At 49.0% G+C, this 20,878-nt stretch overlaps 3 protein-coding genes across 9 annotated transcripts; 1 reads left to right on the top strand and 2 right to left on the bottom strand.

Annotated features, from left to right (window-relative positions):
* Positions 1-966: 966 nt before the first annotated feature.
* On the top strand, positions 967-5,773 carry TMEM140 (transmembrane protein 140). 2 transcript variants are annotated; one of them, XM_085515534.1, is made up of 4 exons: positions 967-1,061; positions 2,603-2,747; positions 3,416-3,518; positions 4,199-5,773. In XM_085515534.1, the coding sequence occupies exon 4, from the start codon at positions 4,225-4,227 to the stop codon at positions 4,837-4,839; it is 615 nt and encodes a 204-aa protein (XP_085371660.1). In that variant the 5' UTR covers positions 967-1,061; positions 2,603-2,747; positions 3,416-3,518; positions 4,199-4,224; the 3' UTR covers positions 4,840-5,773. The 2 variants fall into 2 exon arrangements, with proteins under 2 accessions (XP_085371660.1, XP_085371668.1); XM_085515542.1 differs by lacking the exon at positions 967-1,061 and adding an exon at positions 1,718-1,912.
* A 79-nt stretch (positions 5,774-5,852) lies between these two features.
* Positions 5,853-7,137, bottom strand: CYREN (cell cycle regulator of NHEJ). The gene is made up of 3 exons (XM_015859549.3): positions 6,988-7,137; positions 6,844-6,910; positions 5,853-6,729 (listed from the first exon to the last, which is right to left on the bottom strand). Exons 1-3 carry the CDS (start codon positions 7,128-7,130, stop codon positions 6,475-6,477), a joined length of 465 nt encoding a protein of 154 aa, XP_015715035.2. The 5' UTR covers positions 7,131-7,137; the 3' UTR covers positions 5,853-6,474.
* A 570-nt stretch (positions 7,138-7,707) lies between these two features.
* On the bottom strand, positions 7,708-20,179 carry WDR91 (WD repeat domain 91). Of its 6 annotated transcripts, none has more exons than XR_014934365.1 (15): positions 20,024-20,179; positions 19,471-19,650; positions 18,461-18,667; positions 17,837-17,920; positions 17,095-17,219; positions 15,503-15,680; positions 15,074-15,277; positions 13,213-13,412; positions 12,722-12,872; positions 11,890-11,984; positions 11,314-11,597; positions 10,534-10,642; positions 9,605-9,717; positions 8,684-8,881; positions 7,708-8,371 (listed from the first exon to the last, which is right to left on the bottom strand). XR_014934365.1 is itself a non-coding variant. In XM_085515492.1 (15 exons), exons 1-15 carry the CDS (start codon positions 20,144-20,146, stop codon positions 8,207-8,209), a joined length of 2,301 nt encoding a protein of 766 aa, XP_085371618.1. In that variant the 5' UTR covers positions 20,147-20,179; the 3' UTR covers positions 7,708-8,206. The 6 variants fall into 6 exon arrangements, 2 of the variants coding, with proteins under 2 accessions (XP_085371618.1, XP_085371629.1); XR_014934362.1 differs by having other exon boundaries at positions 9,605-9,763; positions 11,314-11,482; XR_014934367.1 differs by having other exon boundaries at positions 15,074-15,232.
* Positions 20,180-20,878: the final 699 nt, after the last annotated feature.

Genomic DNA, 20,878 nt, shown 5'->3' with positions numbered 1-20,878 from the left:
AGTCAAGCATGACCTGCCTTTCATGAACCCAAGGATGATCATCCTGGCTTAAAGTACAGATTTGCTTTATCTTAAGGACACGCATACAAAGATTTGTATAAATGTTAGTTCTTATAACAATCAGAATTTGTGTGTATGGAGCCACAGAAGCCAGGGGACACCTGTAAGATGCCCACAGGACAACGATGGCAGGGCATATTGCAACCTGCACAGCTTTGGGGCATTATCTTCCACTGCCTGAAGGCCTCGAAGGAGAAGGAAGGGAAAATACCTGCCAGAAAGGCAGCTGAAGATGTGGAAGGTGACCTCTAGAATAAGGTGAAGAAAAGCCTGAACACTCTCAGATATATGGTCTGGTTTTTGAGTGGTCCTTGTGTGGAGCCAGGCATTGGACACAGAGATCATTATTGGCCCCAGATTGGGATATTCTATGATTTTATAATTCTAGGTCAGCTAGGACTAAGGGCAAGTCTTGAGACAGAGGCTGACTGGACCTCTCTCTGCTGGCTGCCTTGGGATCCCAAGAGGCATTCCCTCTGATTTCCCCCACCAAAATCCTTGCCCAATCCACTTGTGATCTGAACCTCCTTGATCCAGCTCCTTAACACCAACATGATTCTACACATACTGCAAACTGCAGCTGGCAGAGACAGTGTTAGTCAGGGGGGCAGGCTGCAAAGCAGCAGCTGACAGAAGCACAAATAGGAAAAAGAAAAAAAAAAAGAAGCCACTTTAGCAGCACAATTCCCATAACTCAGTCAGTTATACACAACAGTTGGCAGGGCCAGGAAAAGAAAGTGCAGCTCTCCACCCAGCTGAGACAGTGGCAGCTCAGCTTGTGTTCTTTCCTCTCACGTGTTTTTTTAGAACGCAGTTATCTGGGAGGAGCACAGCATGAGGATCCCAGAACCCTCTAAACCAAAACAGAAAGCAGAGGCATAAAGCCTTGTGTAACAGGGGTTGTACGTCAGAACTCAGATAGCACTGGACCTGGCAGCAACCACAGGCAGGATCTGCTCTGCAGCTTGTTTCAGCTCCGCACTCATCCTGATGGGCAACCAGTAAGTATCCTCCAGCGGTGTCCCTCACCCCTGCAATGCCATGGCAATGGGGGGGAGCTGCCAGGATAACAAGGAGTGCTGTCAGGTGCTAACACTGAAGAGGAGACAGGTCCTCCCTTCCCCAGCTGTGAGGGAGTGCCAGCCTCTTGCTTCTGGGCTCTGCACAGCTGTGTGCCCCTACATGGGGATCACCAGGGGCTCCCCCAGCCACAAGGCCAGACTTGGCCAGAGCTGCATGCCTTCTTTCCTGCTCCCTGTCCACCTTCAGCTCACTGAGGGGAAGCTGCTCCCTGCCTGTAAACAGAGATTGGGAAGGTATGTGCCACCCCGGTACCAGCATCCCAATGAGCCCTGTGTTGTACAGATGCCCCAGGCAGCTCCGGGGCACAACACACAGAGCTGAGGCACGGAGCTCCAGAAGCATCAAACCCTGAGGCACGGCAGCAGAGCCAGCTGGGGGCTGGCCACACAGGGGTTGCTTTCTTGCACTGCTGTGTGTAGAGTCTCTCCTGTTCAAAAGTCACAGGCTGAGGGGCTGTCTGTGAAAGGCCCCAGCTGTATGCGGATGACAGCTCTTTCCTGTTTATCCCAGCTTCTCTGCCAGGCTGCCTCCAAGGCAGCTAGGACTTGGCTGCAGGCTCACCAACACTGCGTCTGCACTGCTGGAGTGCTGCCAGGCCTTGGCTTCATATCCAGGCTATGTGCCTTCACCAGGTTATGCACTCTGCCCCAGCTAGCACGGGGCACTGGCACAGGCAGATCCGTGGGCAGCGGGAGGCTGCAGAGCTAAACCTGCCTGAGGAGGGAGCGAGGCTGCACTGCTGGAAAAGGACAAATAGGTCCTGAGACATGTGAGTCTGCAAGGAGAGGAGAGGAGAGGATAGTGTCTGGGGGTTCCAAGTGGCATTATACCTGCAGCATGGGCACCCTGAACTGGCTCTCCTCTACCTCTGCAATACCTTTCCATGAGCATGCTAAGCATCTAAATTTGCTTCCTTGTGTGGCAAATGTGACACCACAACTTTTAACTCCTGGTTGGCTTGTCTGTTTGTTTGTTTGTTTGGGGGTGGGGGAATAGAAGATGACATGGGATGAATAAGCAGAAAATCCGTGCTTCTATAAGCCTGCCTTCCTTAGGACATCCTTGACCAGCCTTGGGGCTGCACTGTGTGGAGAGGGCTTGTCTTGAGTCACATGTAAAATAGTAAACATAGTAAATGTATATAAGGTTGTGGGTTTTTTTTCACGTTTTCCTATTGAAGCATAAAAAGAGTAATAAAACCATAAAAGTACTGGGATATTTGACCTTGTTTTTGTGAGACTAACACATCAGTCTGGTTCAATAGCAGTGGTTGCCATTCTGAGTGAATTATTAACAGGTTCGTCATATCCTTGATGAAATTTTACTGTACATCATCCTGGTCCTGGACCAGACTCTGAGCACCCTGATCAGCCGTAGGTGTCCCAGTTCATTGCAGAAAGGAGGATCAGATCGTCCCTTCCAGCTCAAGTGTATATGGTCATTTGTGTCTTTGTGGTAGGTTCAGAACAGCAGGAATCCTCTGTGCGGCCTCCCAGCATCTCCAAAATCTCGCCATGAAGAGCTCCAAGGGAGGCCATAAGAAGAAGTGAGGTGCTGACCTGGGGAAGAGGAAGACGTGTTTGGATCCTGTGACTCTCTGTTCTGTGAGTGCTCCTCCTGGCTATAGCTGTAGTTGGGGGAGAGAAGTCTGAAATGGAATTAAGCTGGGTCAGGCTCTGGGCAACCTGATGTAGCCATAGTGTCCCTGTTCATTGCAGAGGAGTTGGACTAGATGACCTTTAAAGATGCCTTCCAACTCAAATTATTCAATAATCCTATGATTTTTTATCTCTGTACACATTTAGCGTGGGTGTCCCTCTCTCAAACATGTGGGTGGGTGAGAGGGGGATGCCAGCTGCTGCCAGGCACTCGGCAGAGGTGTGAGCAGAGTCTTTCCAGGTGCTCTGAAAACTCAGAGAGACTACACCAAATCCATAAGTGTCCATGGGGCGGGAATACACACAGCACAGCATGGGAAGGTTGGCTGTAGACGCCCTGGACATTGGGATGATGTACCGTAGCACAGTTGACAGAGGAGATAACAGGACCATGCTGCAAGCTTCTTGATGGAACTGGTAAATGATTCATAGCAGAGATAATGCTTGGCAAATGCAAGAAAGGGGTCATTTGCAGAGCCTAGCATGAAGCCAAGGTCTTGAGCTCCTTACCCCGTGTTGGTGCTCCTGTACAGACCAAGGTGGCCGGTACTGCAATGCTGTCTGCTTCTGGAGCCAGTGATGCCCCTTCCTGATGCCACTTCCCTGTTTTTCAGCGTGAAGCAGCAGCTGCAGGACAGACTGCACTTCTAGGAGAGCAGCAGGCAGTTGCATTTACCAAGCTACCAGCCAGAGGACGGAGGAAGACAGTGGCTTGAGGTCTGTCTGTTGCACCCATCTCCCTGGGCCCCAGAAGATGTGGGTGGGCAGCTGGGTCTGGGGGTGCCCCTTGGTGATGTCACAGCTGCCCACCTGTGTGGGCATTACTCCTCAGGCAACCTGGGCAGAGGTGCATCATTCCTGCCTTCCTCGGGGACAGGGGTGAGGGTGACTGGCCCTGCTGTGCTCAGGTCTTCAAGGGGATGTAGGGACCTTGGGGGCATGTGGAAAAATGGGGCACTGGTAGCACCAGGTGTATGAGGGCTGTGGGGGCTGGGGGTAAATCTGCACTTCAGACTCTTTCATGCCTGCATTCTGCTCAGCCGTCCAAAGATCACAAGGGATGTCCTTGTCTGTCCAGAACTAAGTAAGAAGCATTTTCCCAGGATGGCTGTTAACCCCTTCCTTACTGGGCTATAGTGCTTCTCTAGCCTGCTGACACATTCCTGTCTTGTTCAGTGTGAGGCCATGGTGCATGGGGTACGTGTGGAGATATGGGAACCACACTGGTCTCATCTCCCATCCCCTCTAACACATTGGGAAGCACAGCCAGAGCAGGGCAGAAACACTTGTGCTCCACGTGCAGAGGAAGCACTGGTTCTCTGTGACAGGCTCAGAGCTCTCTTTGGAAAGGTACCATGCACTATAACCAAAGGGTCCCTCCCTTTCATGTTTTGCAGCACGTGGCTCCACAGTGGGCTTCACCATGGTATCAAGAGAGCATGTGGGCCATGGAATGGCTCTGCTGTGTGGGAGGTACACGGGGCACCTGTTCTGTGCACTTACTGTCCTGGAGATTGTTGGGACCTTGGGACTGATGATCTACGCACTGCTGGTGGAAGCAGGGAACCTGGTTGACCTCCCCAACAAATGCATCGGCTTTTACAACTTCTGCTTGTGGAATGAGACATCCGGGAAGCTGCAGTGCCTGGAAGTCAGCCAGCTGCAGGCCATGGGCATCAGCTGGCTAGGAATAGCACTGGCCAGGGTTTGTGTCTATATCTGCTCAGTCCTCAGCTTCTTCTACCCCCTTTTCCTTGCAAATGTGATGGGTGTAGACAAGGCAAAGGGCTGGAGGGCATTGCTCATCATCCTCATCACCAAAATGTTACTCCTATCCGGAGGCTTGGGTATATTTCTCCTCCAAACCTCACCATGGATTAACCCCTCCGATTTCACTGGGGGCTTTCTGGCACTGGTTGGGACTATGGCTCTGATTCTGCTCCAGATTCTCACTGTCACTATGTACGCCATCTGGGCCAAGCACATGAACCCGTGTCAAAGCCCTTTCACTGAGGAGGCTTTGCCCATTAAAATCTGAAGATGAAGATGCAGGATGTTGTGATTTAGAACAGTAATCATGCTACAGCTTTAATCATTGGCAGGATCCTTAGTCCAAGTGCTCACATCCAGTGTCCTGGTTTCAGCTAGTTATTTTCTTCATTGTATCTAATACGATGCCATGTTTTGGCTGCAAGATAAACACTTTGATAACATACCAGTGTTTCAGTCATTGTTGAGCAGTGCTGTGCAGAGCTAAAGATGTTTATCAGCTTCTCGTACTGCCCTGCCAGCAAGGGGACTGAGGGCACATACAGAGCTGGGAGTGGACAGAACTAGGAGAGCTGCCCTAAACTGATCAAAGGGATATCCCACACTATAAAATACTGTGGAAAACCTCTAAAAACGTTTCACTTTCTCAAATATGGATGCATTGCTTGGCTGCATGAGTGGAAATCACATGCATGTTTTGCAGCCAGAACTAAGGAAAGCAGCTTGCCAAAGAGGGTGTAGCATCAGAGCACAGACTGTGCCACCCACCTAGTACAAGTCTCACTGCTGCAAAAGATGCCTACGTGACCAGTGTGATAAGGAGTGTGGCTACAACCTTCAGCTAATTTGAAGGACATGCAGATGTCAAAGTACTTTGCATCTTGTGCTATGTATTGTAGTGGGATATAAAGATCTACTTAACTGATAATTTGCTGTTTCACCTACATTTAGCCCAAGGGAACTTCCAAACCTCAGCAACTCTGATATGTTCAGGTAGTGATATGTATGACAACACGCAACAACAGCAGGGAGCTGGCCAGGGGGACAGCTGCTGCCTGGGGACTACATGGGCAGAGGTCATCAGGAAGCGAAGAATTGCACTGCACATCCCTTGTTTAGTAAATATACCTTACTATCATTACTGTTAATTTCCTTTTCTCTTCCTTGTCTTGTCTTTGCAAATATATATTTCTTTTTTATCAGCCCCTTTGTTTTCTTTTCCTAGATTCCCTTCCACAGCTCCCTCGGAGCTTCTCTCAGGTTTTGAAATTGGAAGCCATGTAAAAACAAGAAAAAACCAAGTTTATTTAGTGCTTCTCCACTGAAGCTAAGCAGGTACTTACAAAAAAACCTGTATCTTCTAGACTTTATTCCAAGTAACGTGGGTACACGAGTTATCACTTGTACACACATCCTGTGAACCACCTTGCTGCTATTGATCTTCCTTGGGATGCTCTCACCACAGCTGAACCTTGACTCTTTCAGCAGCTGGTACCACAGCCATGCCAGCCATGGGTGGGCTGCTGGTCCACAGCTAAGCTGACAGGCAGTTCATGCCCACAGCAAGTATGCAACCCGTAATTTACTGCCCTGTGTTCAGCCCTATCCAACACAAGCTTGGAGCTCATGATGAGCTGGGACTCAGCTTAGGCTCCTCTTAGTGTCCAGCATGCATCGCCACCCTTGAGTTTGGGCAGTAACTGCATTTCTTCACTCCCTTTATTGCTGCTTGTGAGGGTTTGTAGTGTCCCAGCGACAAGACATGGGGTAAGGGAAACCAGCAGGACACTGCCTGACAAGTGATTCAGGAATGCCCTCTCAGCGGGCTCCCAACCTTCTCCTTCTGGATGGGCTGTGCCCTCTGAACCCTGTCCTTGCCTGCACAGCTGTGCTAGAGGCAATGCTATGTGAAGAAGATCTCCCTGACATATTTCAGAGCATCGTCCTCAGAGTCATCAAGGCCAGCCCTCTCTGCATCCGCGCCAGCACCAGAAGGAGATGGAGGGCTCGGGCTGTGGTCGCTGTCCTCCTCCACTTTAGCCGTGCCTCCGGGAGCCTGGCTCGGTGCTGCCTGGAGCTCCTGTTCCACTTGCTCATGGTCCTGCTCCTCCTGACTCCCGCTGCAGGCCTTCTCCTCAGCTCCCTCGCGCTGCAAGCTCTGACACAAGGACCATCAGCCGTTCGCACACAAGGCAACGTCAAAGGGCTGCCCCGCGGGCCGCAGCCGTGGGGAGGCCGGTGTGCTCGGGGTGAAGGGAAGCCGCGGGCTCACCTCAGCCAGCACGCTCAGCGCCACGTCCACCAGCTCCGCCTCGTTCATGCAGTACACGGTCGCTGCCCTGGGCATCGCAAAGAGACAGCATATAGCGGGGAGCGCTCCGGCCCCACCCGCCCTCTCCCCGCCCGGCAGCATTACCTGTGCTCCGCAGCCCCTTTCTGCCGTCGCCGCCGGACCCGGTCCGGCACCCCCTTCGGCCGCTCGCCTTCCCCCGCTGTCCCCATCCAGGCGGGCAGCTGCCGCCGTCTCGTCGTCGCCGCCATCTTGTGTGCAGCCGCCATCTTGCGCGCCGCAGCACGGCTCGCGGCTGTCCCCTCCCGGCCCGCCTCACGCTACGCACCGCCAAAGATTGACAGAGATTAGAAATGCATCTTTTTTTCTTTAACAGATCACACTGATATCAACATCTTATCAACCCAGAAGCCATGCCCCGCCACCCTCCCAGCAGAGCAGCCATCTGCACTCAGCTCATTTCTGCAGGTCAGCACATCCCCCATTTGGCTGACAGACCAGCTAGCTATTTATCAACACTCCAGCAGCATCAACTGGACGCATTGAACCAGAACATCAGGTATTATGTGGTTTCTGAACCCTAATGCAAGCATTTCAAGGGGTCTGACTCAAGCTCCCTCCTGCAATTCCTGGCAGTTATTGCCAAATAACACAATGCATCCAAGCAATGCAGCTGTTTTTGCTCCTGGATGAGTGGTACAGGTAGCCCCCACTGAGCGACTGTCAGTGCAGGAAGCACCTGGTGAAAACAAAATAGTTTTTCTCCACACAGGAGCCTGTTCTTGGTATAACTCTGCCCTAGTCATCCTTCACACTTTGCAGCAATAGACGAACAGAGCACAGGAATCAAGTGCAAGGGAGTATTTTCTTTTTATGAAAAACAACAACAACACAAAACACACACAAAAAAAATATTAAACCCAAATAATACTCTAGTTCTGCACTGGCTTTTCCAGTTTGAGCCATCCACATCACCACACAAAGTGCTGCCTCATGTATGCCTTCTCTAGCTTCACCTTCTGCATAGCCCCTGTCACGATTCCAGCAGCTTCCTAACCACATGCTAGTTTGAGACCCCTCTAAAAGAAAGAGCCCAGCTGCCTTAAGGGGTCATCAGTGAAGCTCTGTTTTTCACTGCTGCCACTGAAGCAGTCCCAGATCGGCATTCTCTTGCAGTGGTTTGGCATGTGTATTTAACATCTGCCAAGAGGCAAAAGCTAAAATGAAAAGAGTGATTGTGGTATGCCTTCTTTCCCATGCAGTTTGTTCCTGTGGAGTTAACACTTGTTTGTTCGTCTTTTTTTTCCCCCAGTTCTGCTGCTCTCTTCCTTCAACACAGCTCCAATTAAGATTTTTGAGCCAGTAAGGTTGTTAACTTAATCTTCCCATCCATAGAGGCAGTGAGGCAGGTCCCACAGTCCATGGCTGTGCTCCAGTCTACTGTGACAACAGGAGCTCGGTGTCCTCCCAGGGAAAGGCAGCTTTCCAGGACCTTGTCCTCACCATTCAACTACAAGAAGAAAAGTATAAGAATTTAATGAGGCAAGATGCAGCAGCAGGGGCAGTGTACCCACAGGAGAACGCAAAGCCTGCTATATATTCCATATCCCTATCCTTTGTCTTGGGCACTTAGCACCAAGGAGTATCATTCTTGGAGTTCAAACACTTGCTTAAACAGCACACAGTGCCAAAATGCACACAAAACGGACCACACATCAATCCAAACAGCAAGTTTCACAAAACAGAGGTGAGCAAGTTGCAGCCTTGTTACAAATGCTTGTATTGATACAAAAGGGAGTTTCTCATCATTTTGTGGACTTACCTTAAAAATGACTCCCCCAGTAGAAGAACACGTCAGCATATAGTTCCCCTCAGAGTCAAAGGCAAAAAGTCTTCCTCGTGGGAACTGGACTTGTTTGTATCCACTGTATCCAGACAGCACAAAGGGACCTGTAGCTTCACTGGGAAGAGCATACTCTGAGATCTTCAAGCCACTTTTGTGGATGTTCCACTGAATAAACTAGAATAGAAAATAAAAGCCCACAGTTAAACTGACTGGCCATTCATCACTTTTAAGAGAGGGGGATATCTTACACAAACAGAAAACAGTGTTTCCACAGCTCTAAGTGACTATATTTACAAAACATGGCCTGCAAGGGCAGCAAGCGTGCCTACCACCCAAGCACACATACACATTACATTTCATAAGTACAGCTGCATATGAGCACTGCCACACTACAGGCAGGATCCTGTTGGGATTTCACTCAGCTTTCAACAGCCAAGGACCCATGTCTCTAGAGAACCTCTCTGGCCTGAGCCAAACCTCTATTGGTAGAGACCTGAAAACTACAGAAATTGAAGCATTTATTAGAAGCAATTGAGAGCTATTTGCAAGGAAGTTCTTGCTAAGTTATCAAGGATCTTCTCTTCAGGAAGTGTCAGATCTCAAACATGATGATTTTAGGAGCACAGAAAGGTCATCTTGGCCTGGATTCCCTAGGAAGGAAATGTTTCACCAAGAGCAGGGTTTGCATACAAGGTCCAAAGCATCTTCAGCTGCTAATACACTTTCTGGCCACCATCTCTACAGAGAATAAATGCAGCTGGGTGGTGCCGTGCATGTAAGAATACAATTACCAGCCTGCAGATTCACATGGCATGGTAACAATAAAAACACCCAAAGGAGAGGGCTCACAAAGGGATCTTTCCACCAGCTGACCAATGGAGGTCACCCAGAGCTTACCTTGCCATCCTCGCCTATGCTGTAGACTGTGTTCTCGTCATAGCTGAACTCAACGGAGTAGACCTCCCCATCATGTGCCTTCCAGCTCATGGCACATTCATGCTGCTGCATATCTGAGGGAAGAACCAGTACTGAAATATCCCCAGAACTCACAAAGAACTGGGGTGAGGAGAGACCATCATTAGAGACATTAATAAGGACACTATCTCAGCTCTCTATTCCAGCCAGAGGGAGCACAATCCAGCATAAGCATCCTGTCTTTATTCTCCAACGTGTGGCTTTTATTTCCACTGACCACAGAGTCACTATCTATAACCAGCCACTACCCCCTCCAACTTTAGAGCTCAGAATTAACTGCACTCATTCTCTACCAAAGACACACTGCCATCTTTATTCTCCTCCAGCCCTTGCTATCTTGCTCACTCCCACAGCTGTTGTTACCTCTGTCCTCAGACCTAGATGGTTATGTAGCCCTCGCATCTTAGCCACTGTGGCAAAAGCAGATCCTTCTTCATAAAGAAGGCTCCAGCTGCCTTTACCACAAGGGAAAGCTACAAAAGACTAGAATCTGAGAAACTGAAATTGTCCAGTAAAGAAAGACCTGCCTAAAGTCTTTGCCTTGAAACAGTAATCCTTTCAGAACAGCCTCTGGTTCACCCAACATGACAAGACTCAAGTGCAAGTCAGCTTTGCTCCCCTCAGCAGGTGGGAAACAAATCCAGCAGCACCATCAAGGCTTTCACATAATGACCCCAAGGGAAAGTTTGTCAATTTACTCCTGAGTGGTTGTGGAGGACAGAAAACAGCTGCCAACTTGGCATTTGGTCACACTGCACTATTGTCACCCTCCCAGAAGGGGAAGGATGCTGGAGCTTTGGCAGCCAGCAAGTGACACTGAGGGACTGCCTCACCACTCAGTTCCAACATACCGAAGAGACGAACAATCCCATCTGCAGCCCCCGTGACCAGCAGGTTGCCGTTGTGGTTGAAGGCTGTGCAGTTAATAGCAATAGGCTCAGGCTCCAGGGAGAACTGCAGCTAGAAGGGAAAGACTGTGTTAATGCCTAGAAGCCCCTAATGGATCTGAAATGCTAAGCAGCTATCCTCCAGAGGAGGGAAAGAAGATGGTATTAAATAACAAGAGCTCCTGCAATTTGAACTCCTATGCCTTTCATGACCACAGACTCCAGGGCTGGAAACTGCATTCAACTGTGATGCCTGACCAACATTTTACCTCAGCCAAGATGTAGCTATCTTGATAATGTCCTTAAAGCTGCAAAACCAGCTTCTAGCAGACACTAGTGCAAGTTTGTTTCATTTTCCTATGCATCAGGGAAAGCATACGTCAAAGGCTATGGGACCAGAATTCACTGCCAGAATCTGATCCACCTAAACCGCAACAACAGAGATGATGTACGATTAATACTCTGAAAGAAGCTCTTAACTTAAAAAAAAAAAAGCAACAACAACAACCAAGTTGAGAGATGCTCGAATACATGGCTAGAAGAGTTCTGAAGATAGACAAGTTCCAGCTGTATGGCAGCTGGTCTCTACAGCAGTCCTGGAGCATGCTATATGAACAACTAAAGCTCACCATGCTCACACCACAGTGAAAGTCAGAGTAGTTTAGAAAGAAAGCCCACACATCAGAACAGGAGATACTCATTCTCAGCAAACAGACCTAGAAAGGAGAGGAACCCAGCAAGTACCTGCTGCTTCATTGTTTTAGTGTCCCACAGCAACAGCTTCCCAGGAACCTGGTTCATGCTTTTGCCCCCAGCGGTGACTACTGAGAAGTCCATGTGGGAGATGGGGCTTTGAGCTGCTGCAGAACAGACAAAGGAAGCACCACTTGGACTGCAGGCAAGCGACAGGATTCTGAAACACAGCAGAGAGTGTGAAATGCCTCTTTCCAGCAACCATCTCAGAAGACCACTCAGCTCCTCGTTCTGCCACGGAGACCATGGAAGACAGGTCCTCCATCTCAGATGCACTGTAAAGGAGGGCATGATTCATGTGCTTAGGTAAATTGCGAGCCTCTCTATCTAATCTAATCAGTTTTACTCTGCTCAGACACAGAGCACCGTGACTCTGCCTTCTGCACAAAGGCTAAGTGGTACTGCAGTTGCAATGTCTTTGTACAGTCAAAACTAGCAAGATATATGTACATGAATATATATATGTGTACACAAACACACATATACATGTACACAAGAGCGTGTGTGTGTACACATACCTGCGTATACATATATAGAAACAAAGACAAATCAGCATTTGAGAGTTACCTGGGCATGTCTTCATCAATGCTGATTTCACAGAGATTCTTCTTTGCTTCTGTGTCATAAAGACGAACTGTCCCAACTCCACTGCCCAGCAGTAGCTTGAAACCAAGGAAAGATGAAGGAGTGTGAGGAAAGTGTACAACAATGCCATGCAACAACTGTCAACACCATTACAGTAATATATATATTACTGATATACTGACATATATCTATAGAAGGAAAAAATCCACAATGTGGAAGAAATATTAGTGACTGCACCATCATGACATAATTTAAGAGCCCTCTCTAGTAAAAGAATTAAGAGGGAAAACGCTATGGGAAAGAAACATTTAAACTGTTATGACACCAAGCATTCAAGCCTTTATGCAAGTACTGACCCTTAGCTGCAGAAGGCATCAGTGTAAAGGTGGCCATGGAGCCATTTTCACACCTGCACAAGCCAGGATGTCAATACCACACCCTTGCTCTCTCCTGTTTCTGGCTCAGGGTATGAGTGAAGCTCCACAGCACACTGCTGCTGATTTCCCATGGGCTTCCGTGCTTCTGCCTGTCTTTAGAAGTGACAACCTCAAAGGAGATGCCCTTTATCCTGCAGCTCAGAAAGTTATGCTTCGGGGCAAGTAGCAGTGAATTTCATGCTCAATACATAAAGCACACGCCTCACTTGCTGGGTTTTATTAAACCCTACAGGCTACAATTCTCCCTCAAGTGGAAACCAACTGCTCTGTTGATTTTATCTGAAGTGCTGCCACCTAGAAGGTAATGTGAAACATAACAACAGAGCTCCATATCATCAGCTGAGACTCTCAAGTCTGAATATACACAGGTTACTCACCAGCCGATCACGCTTGGTCGCCCATTCTAGAGACAGCAGCGGAGACTTGGAAATAGATGAAGCTTTAGTTTGCATTATGGGGTTAAAAGACCACACTTTGATGACACCATCCACATCCAAGCTGGCCACCCTCCGTCCTGAACAATCAACCCTATGTGCAGAAAGAAACAGATCAGATACTTTTCTCCCTGGAGTTCTTAGATGCAAGTAAATATCCCGTTAATCTTTTCTCATCCAGCCACACGTGCTCCAAATCCCACTGCAGGAATGCACTGTTTCTCATTTAGTCCATAATCAGTTCAACAAAGTGCTCCACAGGCAAAGCATAATGTCCTTAAGCAACAGTGATGCACTCACACAGGGAATTTCCTCCCGGCTGACATTCCCCTATCACATGAATCTTTGTCCATTCTCAATGCAGAAAGAGGCCACACACAGCTGGTCCTCTGGAGAGGTTTCTAGGAAAGATCCCTCTTCTGCCAGCCTCTTACCTGCAGTACATAATAGATGAGTGGTGCTCCCCATACTCCTCCTGGCTCAGGACAATGAAAGGCTGCTCTTGCCGGACCCCAACAGACTCCGTACTGCTGACAGGTATCTTGGTTGAAGTCTCTGCTTGGTCAGCTTGTGGCTCTGAGCACGGCTCTGGCTCAGATGCACTAAGATCTGTTTTCTTCTCAGCACTCTGAACCTGTAGGAAGAAATCCCATGTGAAAGGAGGCAGCATCTCCAGGTCAAGCTTTTCAGCCACACTGCCCATTGGGAGAAAGAACAAAGAAGCTGCTATACTGGAACACAAGCATTGCCAGCTCAACTCCTTCTCTGCCAAGGGGCCTCCTTCCTGAGCACAGGGATAGCAAACTGCACAACTGTCCCATTCAATATGGCCTCCTTGGTTATGAAGTCTCTTCACCACCCCGACAACATACCCAGAGTCATACGCTTTCCTATAAGGACCAAAGGAACTGCAGTGTTGAGCACACTTCAGCTGATACCAGAGGCTCATGTGACCCCATTCAAGCACAGCCTTGCAATCAAACATCAACCTACACTGTCTAATGCAAGAACTACTTATGACTTTCAATCTTCACAAAAGCTCTTAGAGGATGGTAAAGCCACAGTGGATGGCCTATGGTTGTCTGTTAGTATTTAGTCTGTGCATAATATGGCAATCAATGCAGCCAACTAATGACAACTGTAGAGTCAACACACAAGTCCAGAAGCTCAAAGTCTCTCTCTCCCAAGCTGACCGGGACAGTGTTAGAACAACTGGATTTTTAGGAGTTGAAGGTATGTAAGAGACAAGAGATCCACTGTGGCACACACAAGTCTCTGAAAACAGTCACTAGGAGGGGACACAGAGCATGGGCCAGGAAAAAGAAAATCTGCTAACAACCCTTATCTACACCATTATCTCTGCAGATAAAAATGCGTGAAGAATCTGCATGGTAATGGATTTCTGTTCCTTATAAATAAGTCAAGGATACATTAGTAGTGACATACCTTGCACAGAAGGTCAAACACTGCATAATTTAATCATCTGAATTCACAAAACTGGAAAAGACTAGGGAATAAATCCAATAATACCTCCCTCTGTGATAGTCAAACGAGGGGAGATAACTAGCAATGAATGGCACTCAAGTCACAAAAACAGTGCAGCCTTTCAGCTTCCTTTTTGCTCATATGCACTGAATACAGCAGTAAGCTGAACAGTATCAGCTTTGCCAAGATGACCAGACAACTTCTGCAAAGACAAACTGCTGCCTTAACCTGGAGCATCACAGCAAGAGGGAAATCAAAGGATACTTGTTGGGTAGTGGGGGTCTGCAATGTTTTGTGTGGGGATACATTTCTACCCCTATCCCGGAAAGCTTGTAGCTTCTTTGCTGTCCACACAGAACATGCGCAAATCAACACAAGAAGACACACAGCCGACAGAGAGATTCAGAAACCTGTGCTGCATGACTGCTTGGAACAGCATTTTTCATCTATTTATTTAAACATCAAGCATTCAAATCACCTTACAACTGCACACTTCTGAGGGATGGAAGAACCATGTTCACTGCCACTAAGGGGATTATAAAATAAAGTATTTGAACACAAGGCTGCTGACATCATGACGAACAGCAACTCTATTTGAAACATCAGCACTGAGTCTCACCTAGGGACAAAGGAAATAACCTGAGAGCAGAAGGGGTTGATTAATTACAGAGGTTAACCTTTGATACAGCTGATTTGAGCAGCAAACCAGAAGCTTAATCAGAACATTTGCATTTGTCATCCCATCTAGCACAACTTAACAACAGAAAATGCCAGCCCACCACTGCCCAGTCTCATGGTGTTGTCTAGTACCTGAGAGGTCCCTTTTGATAGCAGCTCTCTCCTTTCTTTCCCATGCTCTTGCAAGCGCTTCTGACGCTGCTGCAGGGAGCTCGACTCGCCTGCTACTAACCCACTAAAGTGGCTCTTCCCATCCTTACTGCTTGCTGTTCCCTCTCTTCCTTTGGCACTCTGGAAGGCAGAGGAATGAATTGGCAAAGTTTTACTTGCACAGGGCTGCAGAAGAAAGCAAAAGAGGAGGCAAAAAAATAAAAATAAAAACAACCTAAACATCCATAAGGGCTTTGACCTTCAGCTCCTCTTGTACTGCATTCACACCAAGCATACATGAGCAAGAAAGAACATTTCTTTCCCTCCCCCTCCTCCAAGTGAAAGCAAAAGCTTGGAGCAGTGCTGTGCTGCAAGTTAACTCCATGGTTACTGAGCACCTCTCAGAATCACCTGGTGATTTGCTGGTTCCTTCTTCCCTAGCAGCACGCTGCCAGTCTGTGTTGGAGAAGCCCCACTTGGCTGAGCTGGTCTGACAGGACCCTTTTTACTCTGGGAGAGAAGAGAGGAGAGAAAGCCTCCTCGAGACTGAAGAGAATGTGCAGTACTTCTCTGGCTGCAGGTCATATCACTGAACGAAATTAAAAAGAAATAATAAACATGACATGGAATTGTAGACAACCTGATTAGAGATCACCCAACAAGAGCAGTGCCTGCTGCTTCAACCTCTGGAAGACACATATTCCTTCCCAAGCTCATGGAGTACTGCACACTAAAAAACCGTTTCAGAAACATGCTGTGTTAGTGCATAAAGCAGATGATTATAAATGACTGGAACCAACACTCACTTCTTGGTAGTGTCACAGAAATGGTGGGACCAGCTGTTGGTAAATCGCATGTATAGTCACCCTAAACACCTACTCCCTCCACTCGGGGTTAAGTATAGAAGGAACCCAAGGTTGAAAGCAGACCTCTCTGAAAGGCAACATACAGGGTTTCACCCGGCACCCTTAGTTATGCAGCAAGTTATGTTCACCAGTTTTAAAACTCAAGTCCTCAACCTTTGAAAACACACACCTCCCTTAACCCCCAGCACCAACTGCTTCCCAAAACATGACTGGGACTTTCCCCACTACAGTTTCCTCTGAGAGTAGGGTAGCACACAGAGGAAGAGGAATAGTCACCTCCACTGGCTCATTCTGTCGTAAAAGAGGGAACCGTTCTACCAAAAATAAGCTTTGGGTCAAACACAGACATAGAAAAACCGACCAGAATTGGCCACCAAGTTAACACAAGAGTTGTGCACACAAGAAAGACCACTTATAAAGTAAGTCCTTCTAATAGAGATGGTCAAGAATATGGCAACTCTATTAGCTCATCCCTTGCATCGCTCTCTTCCGCATGTGCAAATGAATATCAGGGCTTTTCATAGATAGACCAAAGAGATCGCAAATTAAACTCTGCAACTTGTCCTGTGCAGAGCAGTTATCAAGATAGAAGTGTGTCTGTAGAACTTCAATCAGAAATTTTATACTAAGATTTTAACATGTGACCTCTGCTAGAGCTCCTATTTGTTACTGTCAGCAGCGTAATTTGCTCACCAGGTTAAACTGCAGATTTATGAGGAAACCCATGTATAACTGAGCCTCACAGAACAGCAGCTCACTCTCATTTGACTTGGCAAAAGCAAGAAAGCCCGTCTCTGTGGAACAATGACCCCGCCACCTGATGCGGAACAGCAATTAAGAACAACACAAAGCACTCACAGCCACTAAATAAAATAAGAGTCAAGAGACAAACAGTTCTACCTGAGCACTGCTTCAGGGTATTGCACTGCTACCAATGCCCTGGTATAATGCTGAGACCAAAGTAGAGCCACTTCCATGCATGCTTCAGCTCCCAGTAATCAGCAAGAACCTCTCTCAAAAGGTGGGAAATAGGCATCATAGCAGAAATTTTCTCCAATGAACAAGGAAATGACATTCCTAGAGCCTCTCTCAGCCATATAAAAGCAGCAGGGCCCATCCTCCCCTGCAGGCACTCACAGCTCAGAGTCTCCAAGTCGATCCATGTTGGCCACATATGCAGGCAGCTTGTGATGTATAACTGCTTCCTCCACTTCCAGTTCCTCTTTCTTCATGCGGGAGGATTCAGCCTGCAAAGCAAATAGCTGCAAGAGCAGAAAATAAGAAAGAAGTTACACCAGGATTCAATGCTTTCCCACAGGCTGTTGCTGTACTGCCATTAACAGTGCTGGGAAATGAGCTGGCCTGGGCAGCCCGGATCAGCCTGCCACTGCACACAGGCAGCTCAAGGCCAAGGCCCTGTACATGACGGGTGGTGAGCATGTGCGGGCACCAAGTCTAGAAGGTAATCTCCTTCCCACAGCTCAGGCTCAGCAAGATGCCTGGGTGCACTGAGGCCAGTGCCATCAGGCTACCCTGACACTCACCTCACACTACTTTCAGCTTGTCAGAATTGCCAGTGTAGAGGAAAAGGCATATGCACAGTATCTGCACCCAGCAGATAGCACAGGGAGAAGGACAGTCACCTCCAGAGGCACAGTAATGTCCTACACAGACATGATACCAGTCATCGTATGACCACTGCCCTAAGCTTGCTGGAGGCAGTTGAAAGATTAACAAAAATAAAGCATTTATACAAGAATCTGCCTTGGAATAACTGCATTAAATCGAAGAGATACAAACTGTTTGGACACACAAACCCAATATCACAAAATGCACAGCCTTAAACAGTCAGCAAACAAAGAGCTACTTCAATTCTGACCTTATGCCGCAGGGATTCGTTTTCTTCTTGTATGAGACTGCTCCTGTGACATTCGGCTTCAAAGTTCAGAATGACTGGCACTGGTGAGAAATGTTAAAGAAAAACTCAAAGCAACAACTTGCCTTGATTCTAACAAGCTTCACAGCTCACCCTCGCTGCCTATTTGCCTTATAGACAGCAAAGGTGCCCGATCCACACCATCATAGAGAAGTATTTGGGGCCAGAAGAGCATAACAATATTGGGCTGTCACTACATACCATTGTGAATGGATGCACCCAGACAATGGTGTAACAGGAGACAGATCTGGATCCAAGGTTGCAGGCCTGTTTTGCAGTATGCCAAGTAACAAGATTTCTGACAGGTATTCTAGTCAGAAGCAAAGGGATGAGTTCAGTGTTAGCAGCAACTATACAATCATCTGTGCCCAGGGAACATAACCTGTCATTAGATAATTGAATAATAACTATTCTAACATCCTCTGGTAAACAGCTTCCTATTAAGGCCTGACCCTGAAATTACCTGAAAGCAACAGGTTCTGTAACACTGTACTCTTGGCACTAAGAACAGTAGGCATAACACTAGAGCAAGAGAGATTTAACCATTAGTTAACAAAAAAGGATATGCATGCACTGAAATAAGACACTCAGAAAGTTGTGCAGAGACACAATAAACGTATCTGCCCACTGGCGTGAAAAATAGGTGGCGAAGGTGGGGTTGGAGTCTGGGGTAGGGAGGAAAGGCAGGACAAACCAATCCTTCCACTCTGCCTGGTTCTGCAGCTCAGAGGCCTGCTTGAGGAAGAACTCCTGCGCCTTGTCATTGCGGCCAGTCTGAAACACAACAGGAACAGATCTCACACTTCCAGCCAAACCACCCCACAGGTTCTTGGAATATCATCTGTGTGATGAATGCAATAGAAACTACTTTGACTAGCCAAGAGAACGGGTGGTTAGAATTAAGATTCATCTGGGAACAAAAGAATCTCAGATGCACCGGGAGAAGCTCCCAATATGCATACCATCTAATCTTCTTCCTACTGACTGCAGCCTTGTTTTAAACAAGGGGAACTGAATCAAGACAATTCTTCACATGATTGCCAGCTAAACCAGTGCACCCTGCACACTTACATCAGATGCAAGTTCACAGACATTACTTCAAATTGAATGGTTCTACCACAGAAGCAGCCTAAGAAAACTTATCTGATGCATTATTTGTTATATTCACTTTTCAAATCAAGCTCAGGGCAAAAGAACTCATAAGAATTAAGAAATGGAACACCCCTGACAGTTGCCTGTCTACCCAGCTTACCAGCGCTCTCCCCGAGTAACATATTTTCTCCATAAGGCATCACTGAGATATTTCTGCTCCAACTTGAGCTCACTGCTTTCTCTTCAGAGTGGGAAAAAAAGTGTTGCTTTCTCTCCCACATCACCTTGTCCAAATCTGAAGCTAATTTCTCCCTCTTTTATCAACTAAACTCCAACTCTACCATGTTTTCTGTGAGACCCTCCCACTCTCTTAGATCCTTCAGGAGCTGCATTCACATAAGGACTGGCTGAGTCCTGCCAGCAGGAAGGCAGACAACAATCCCGCTCCTTCATCCCTTGAAGCTGCAATGCTCAGCCACTCCCACCTGCACAGTATGGACGAGGTAGTATCGATACAGGCTGGTTTTCAGCTTGTTCACCGTCGGTCGGTACATGTCTTCCAGCCGGCTGAAGAGGCGGCGGTCCAGATAACCCCAGTAGTCCCGCAGCGCGGCCAGGTCATAGCTCTGCACGAACTGCTGCAGCTGCTCCACGATCTTATCCACCTGAGAGCACAGGGGGATGCTGCGGTCACACCGGGGCTTACTCAGAAAACAGCGTTATTTTCGGACGGAAGGGAAGCACCGCGTTTAACCACCAAGACAGCAGCACGGAAAGAGGAAGCCGCGCTGCCGCTTCGTCCAGCTGTCATCCTAACGCCATCTATCAGAGCGATGGGCGCTAAGATTTCCATAACGGCAGCTCTCAGACCACGGAGCGACTCCCCGCGGCCCCGGCTGCAGCCCGTCCCTCTGAGGGCACACAGGCCCCAGCGCAGCCCCGGCCCGGCGGCTCCGCCACACGGAGCTGCCCCCGCAGCCCCGCAGCCCCGCGGCCTGCCCACCGCCCCGCAGCCAAGGGGCCGCGGCCCCCGCTCACCCGGAAGCCCTTCTCCCGGTCCGCCTTGATCTCGGCGTCCAGCTGCTTCAGGGCGGCGGTGAAGCCGCGGAACAGCAGATACTCGCGCACCAGCTCGTCCGTCCGCTCCGTCGCCGCCGCCATCGGTCCCAGCGGCGCCGCCGCCTCTGCCCGCCCACCGCTCCACGAGCGAGGCGGCCCGACTCGGCGCCGCCAGGACTACAACCCCCAGCGTGCCCTGCCTTGCCCGCCAAGCGCAAAGCACGATGGGACTTGTAGTCCCCGCGCCCGCTCATGCGCACCACCCTCACCCACGCGCCCCACTCCCCCTCCCCTACTCCCTTACCCGCCTGCGGCCGCAGCCCGCGTTTTTCCCTCTCTCCCATTGGCCGCCGCCGGGCGCGAGCTGCGTCCCCATTGGCTGGCTACCACGTGCGGCTCGTGTTGCTGGGCGCAGGAGGGTAGAGGCGCGGAGGACATGGGTGGGGCAGGGCGGGCGGGGCGGCGCTGGGGGTGGCTGTTGTTGCCCGCGGGACCCCGTTGGCTGCTCCGGCACCGCATCGCCCCTCCTGGCTGCTGGAGGAACGGCAGGAGCGGGAGTTGGTCTTACCCATAGGTGATACGTGCAATTGGTAACGGGGGGCACCGGGCCAGTTTTGGGGGGCGCTTCCCCTCAGTGGGCCGTAGGGAAGGGCAGGGCAGTGTGAGGCAATAGGGAACTGTCCTGTCCTGTCCTCAGAGCTGCCCCTCTGGGCAACGACCTGCACTTCCTCGTGGTGAATTGGGGTAAGATGGTGCTACAAAGGAGGCTGCTGTTCGGCAGCCTCAGCCCCAGCATCTTGTGGGAACGGGTTATCCCAGCAGGGGCAGGGCAAG

This window comes from Coturnix japonica, chromosome 1, assembly GCF_054131305.1.
Source record: "Coturnix japonica strain WE chromosome 1, WE-NBRP24, whole genome shotgun sequence".
In the NCBI taxonomy this organism is placed as follows: domain Eukaryota; kingdom Metazoa; phylum Chordata; class Aves; order Galliformes; family Phasianidae; genus Coturnix; species Coturnix japonica.
The sequence above is the reverse complement of the archived record's forward strand: the minus strand, read 5'-3'. Positions and strand labels throughout refer to the sequence as shown.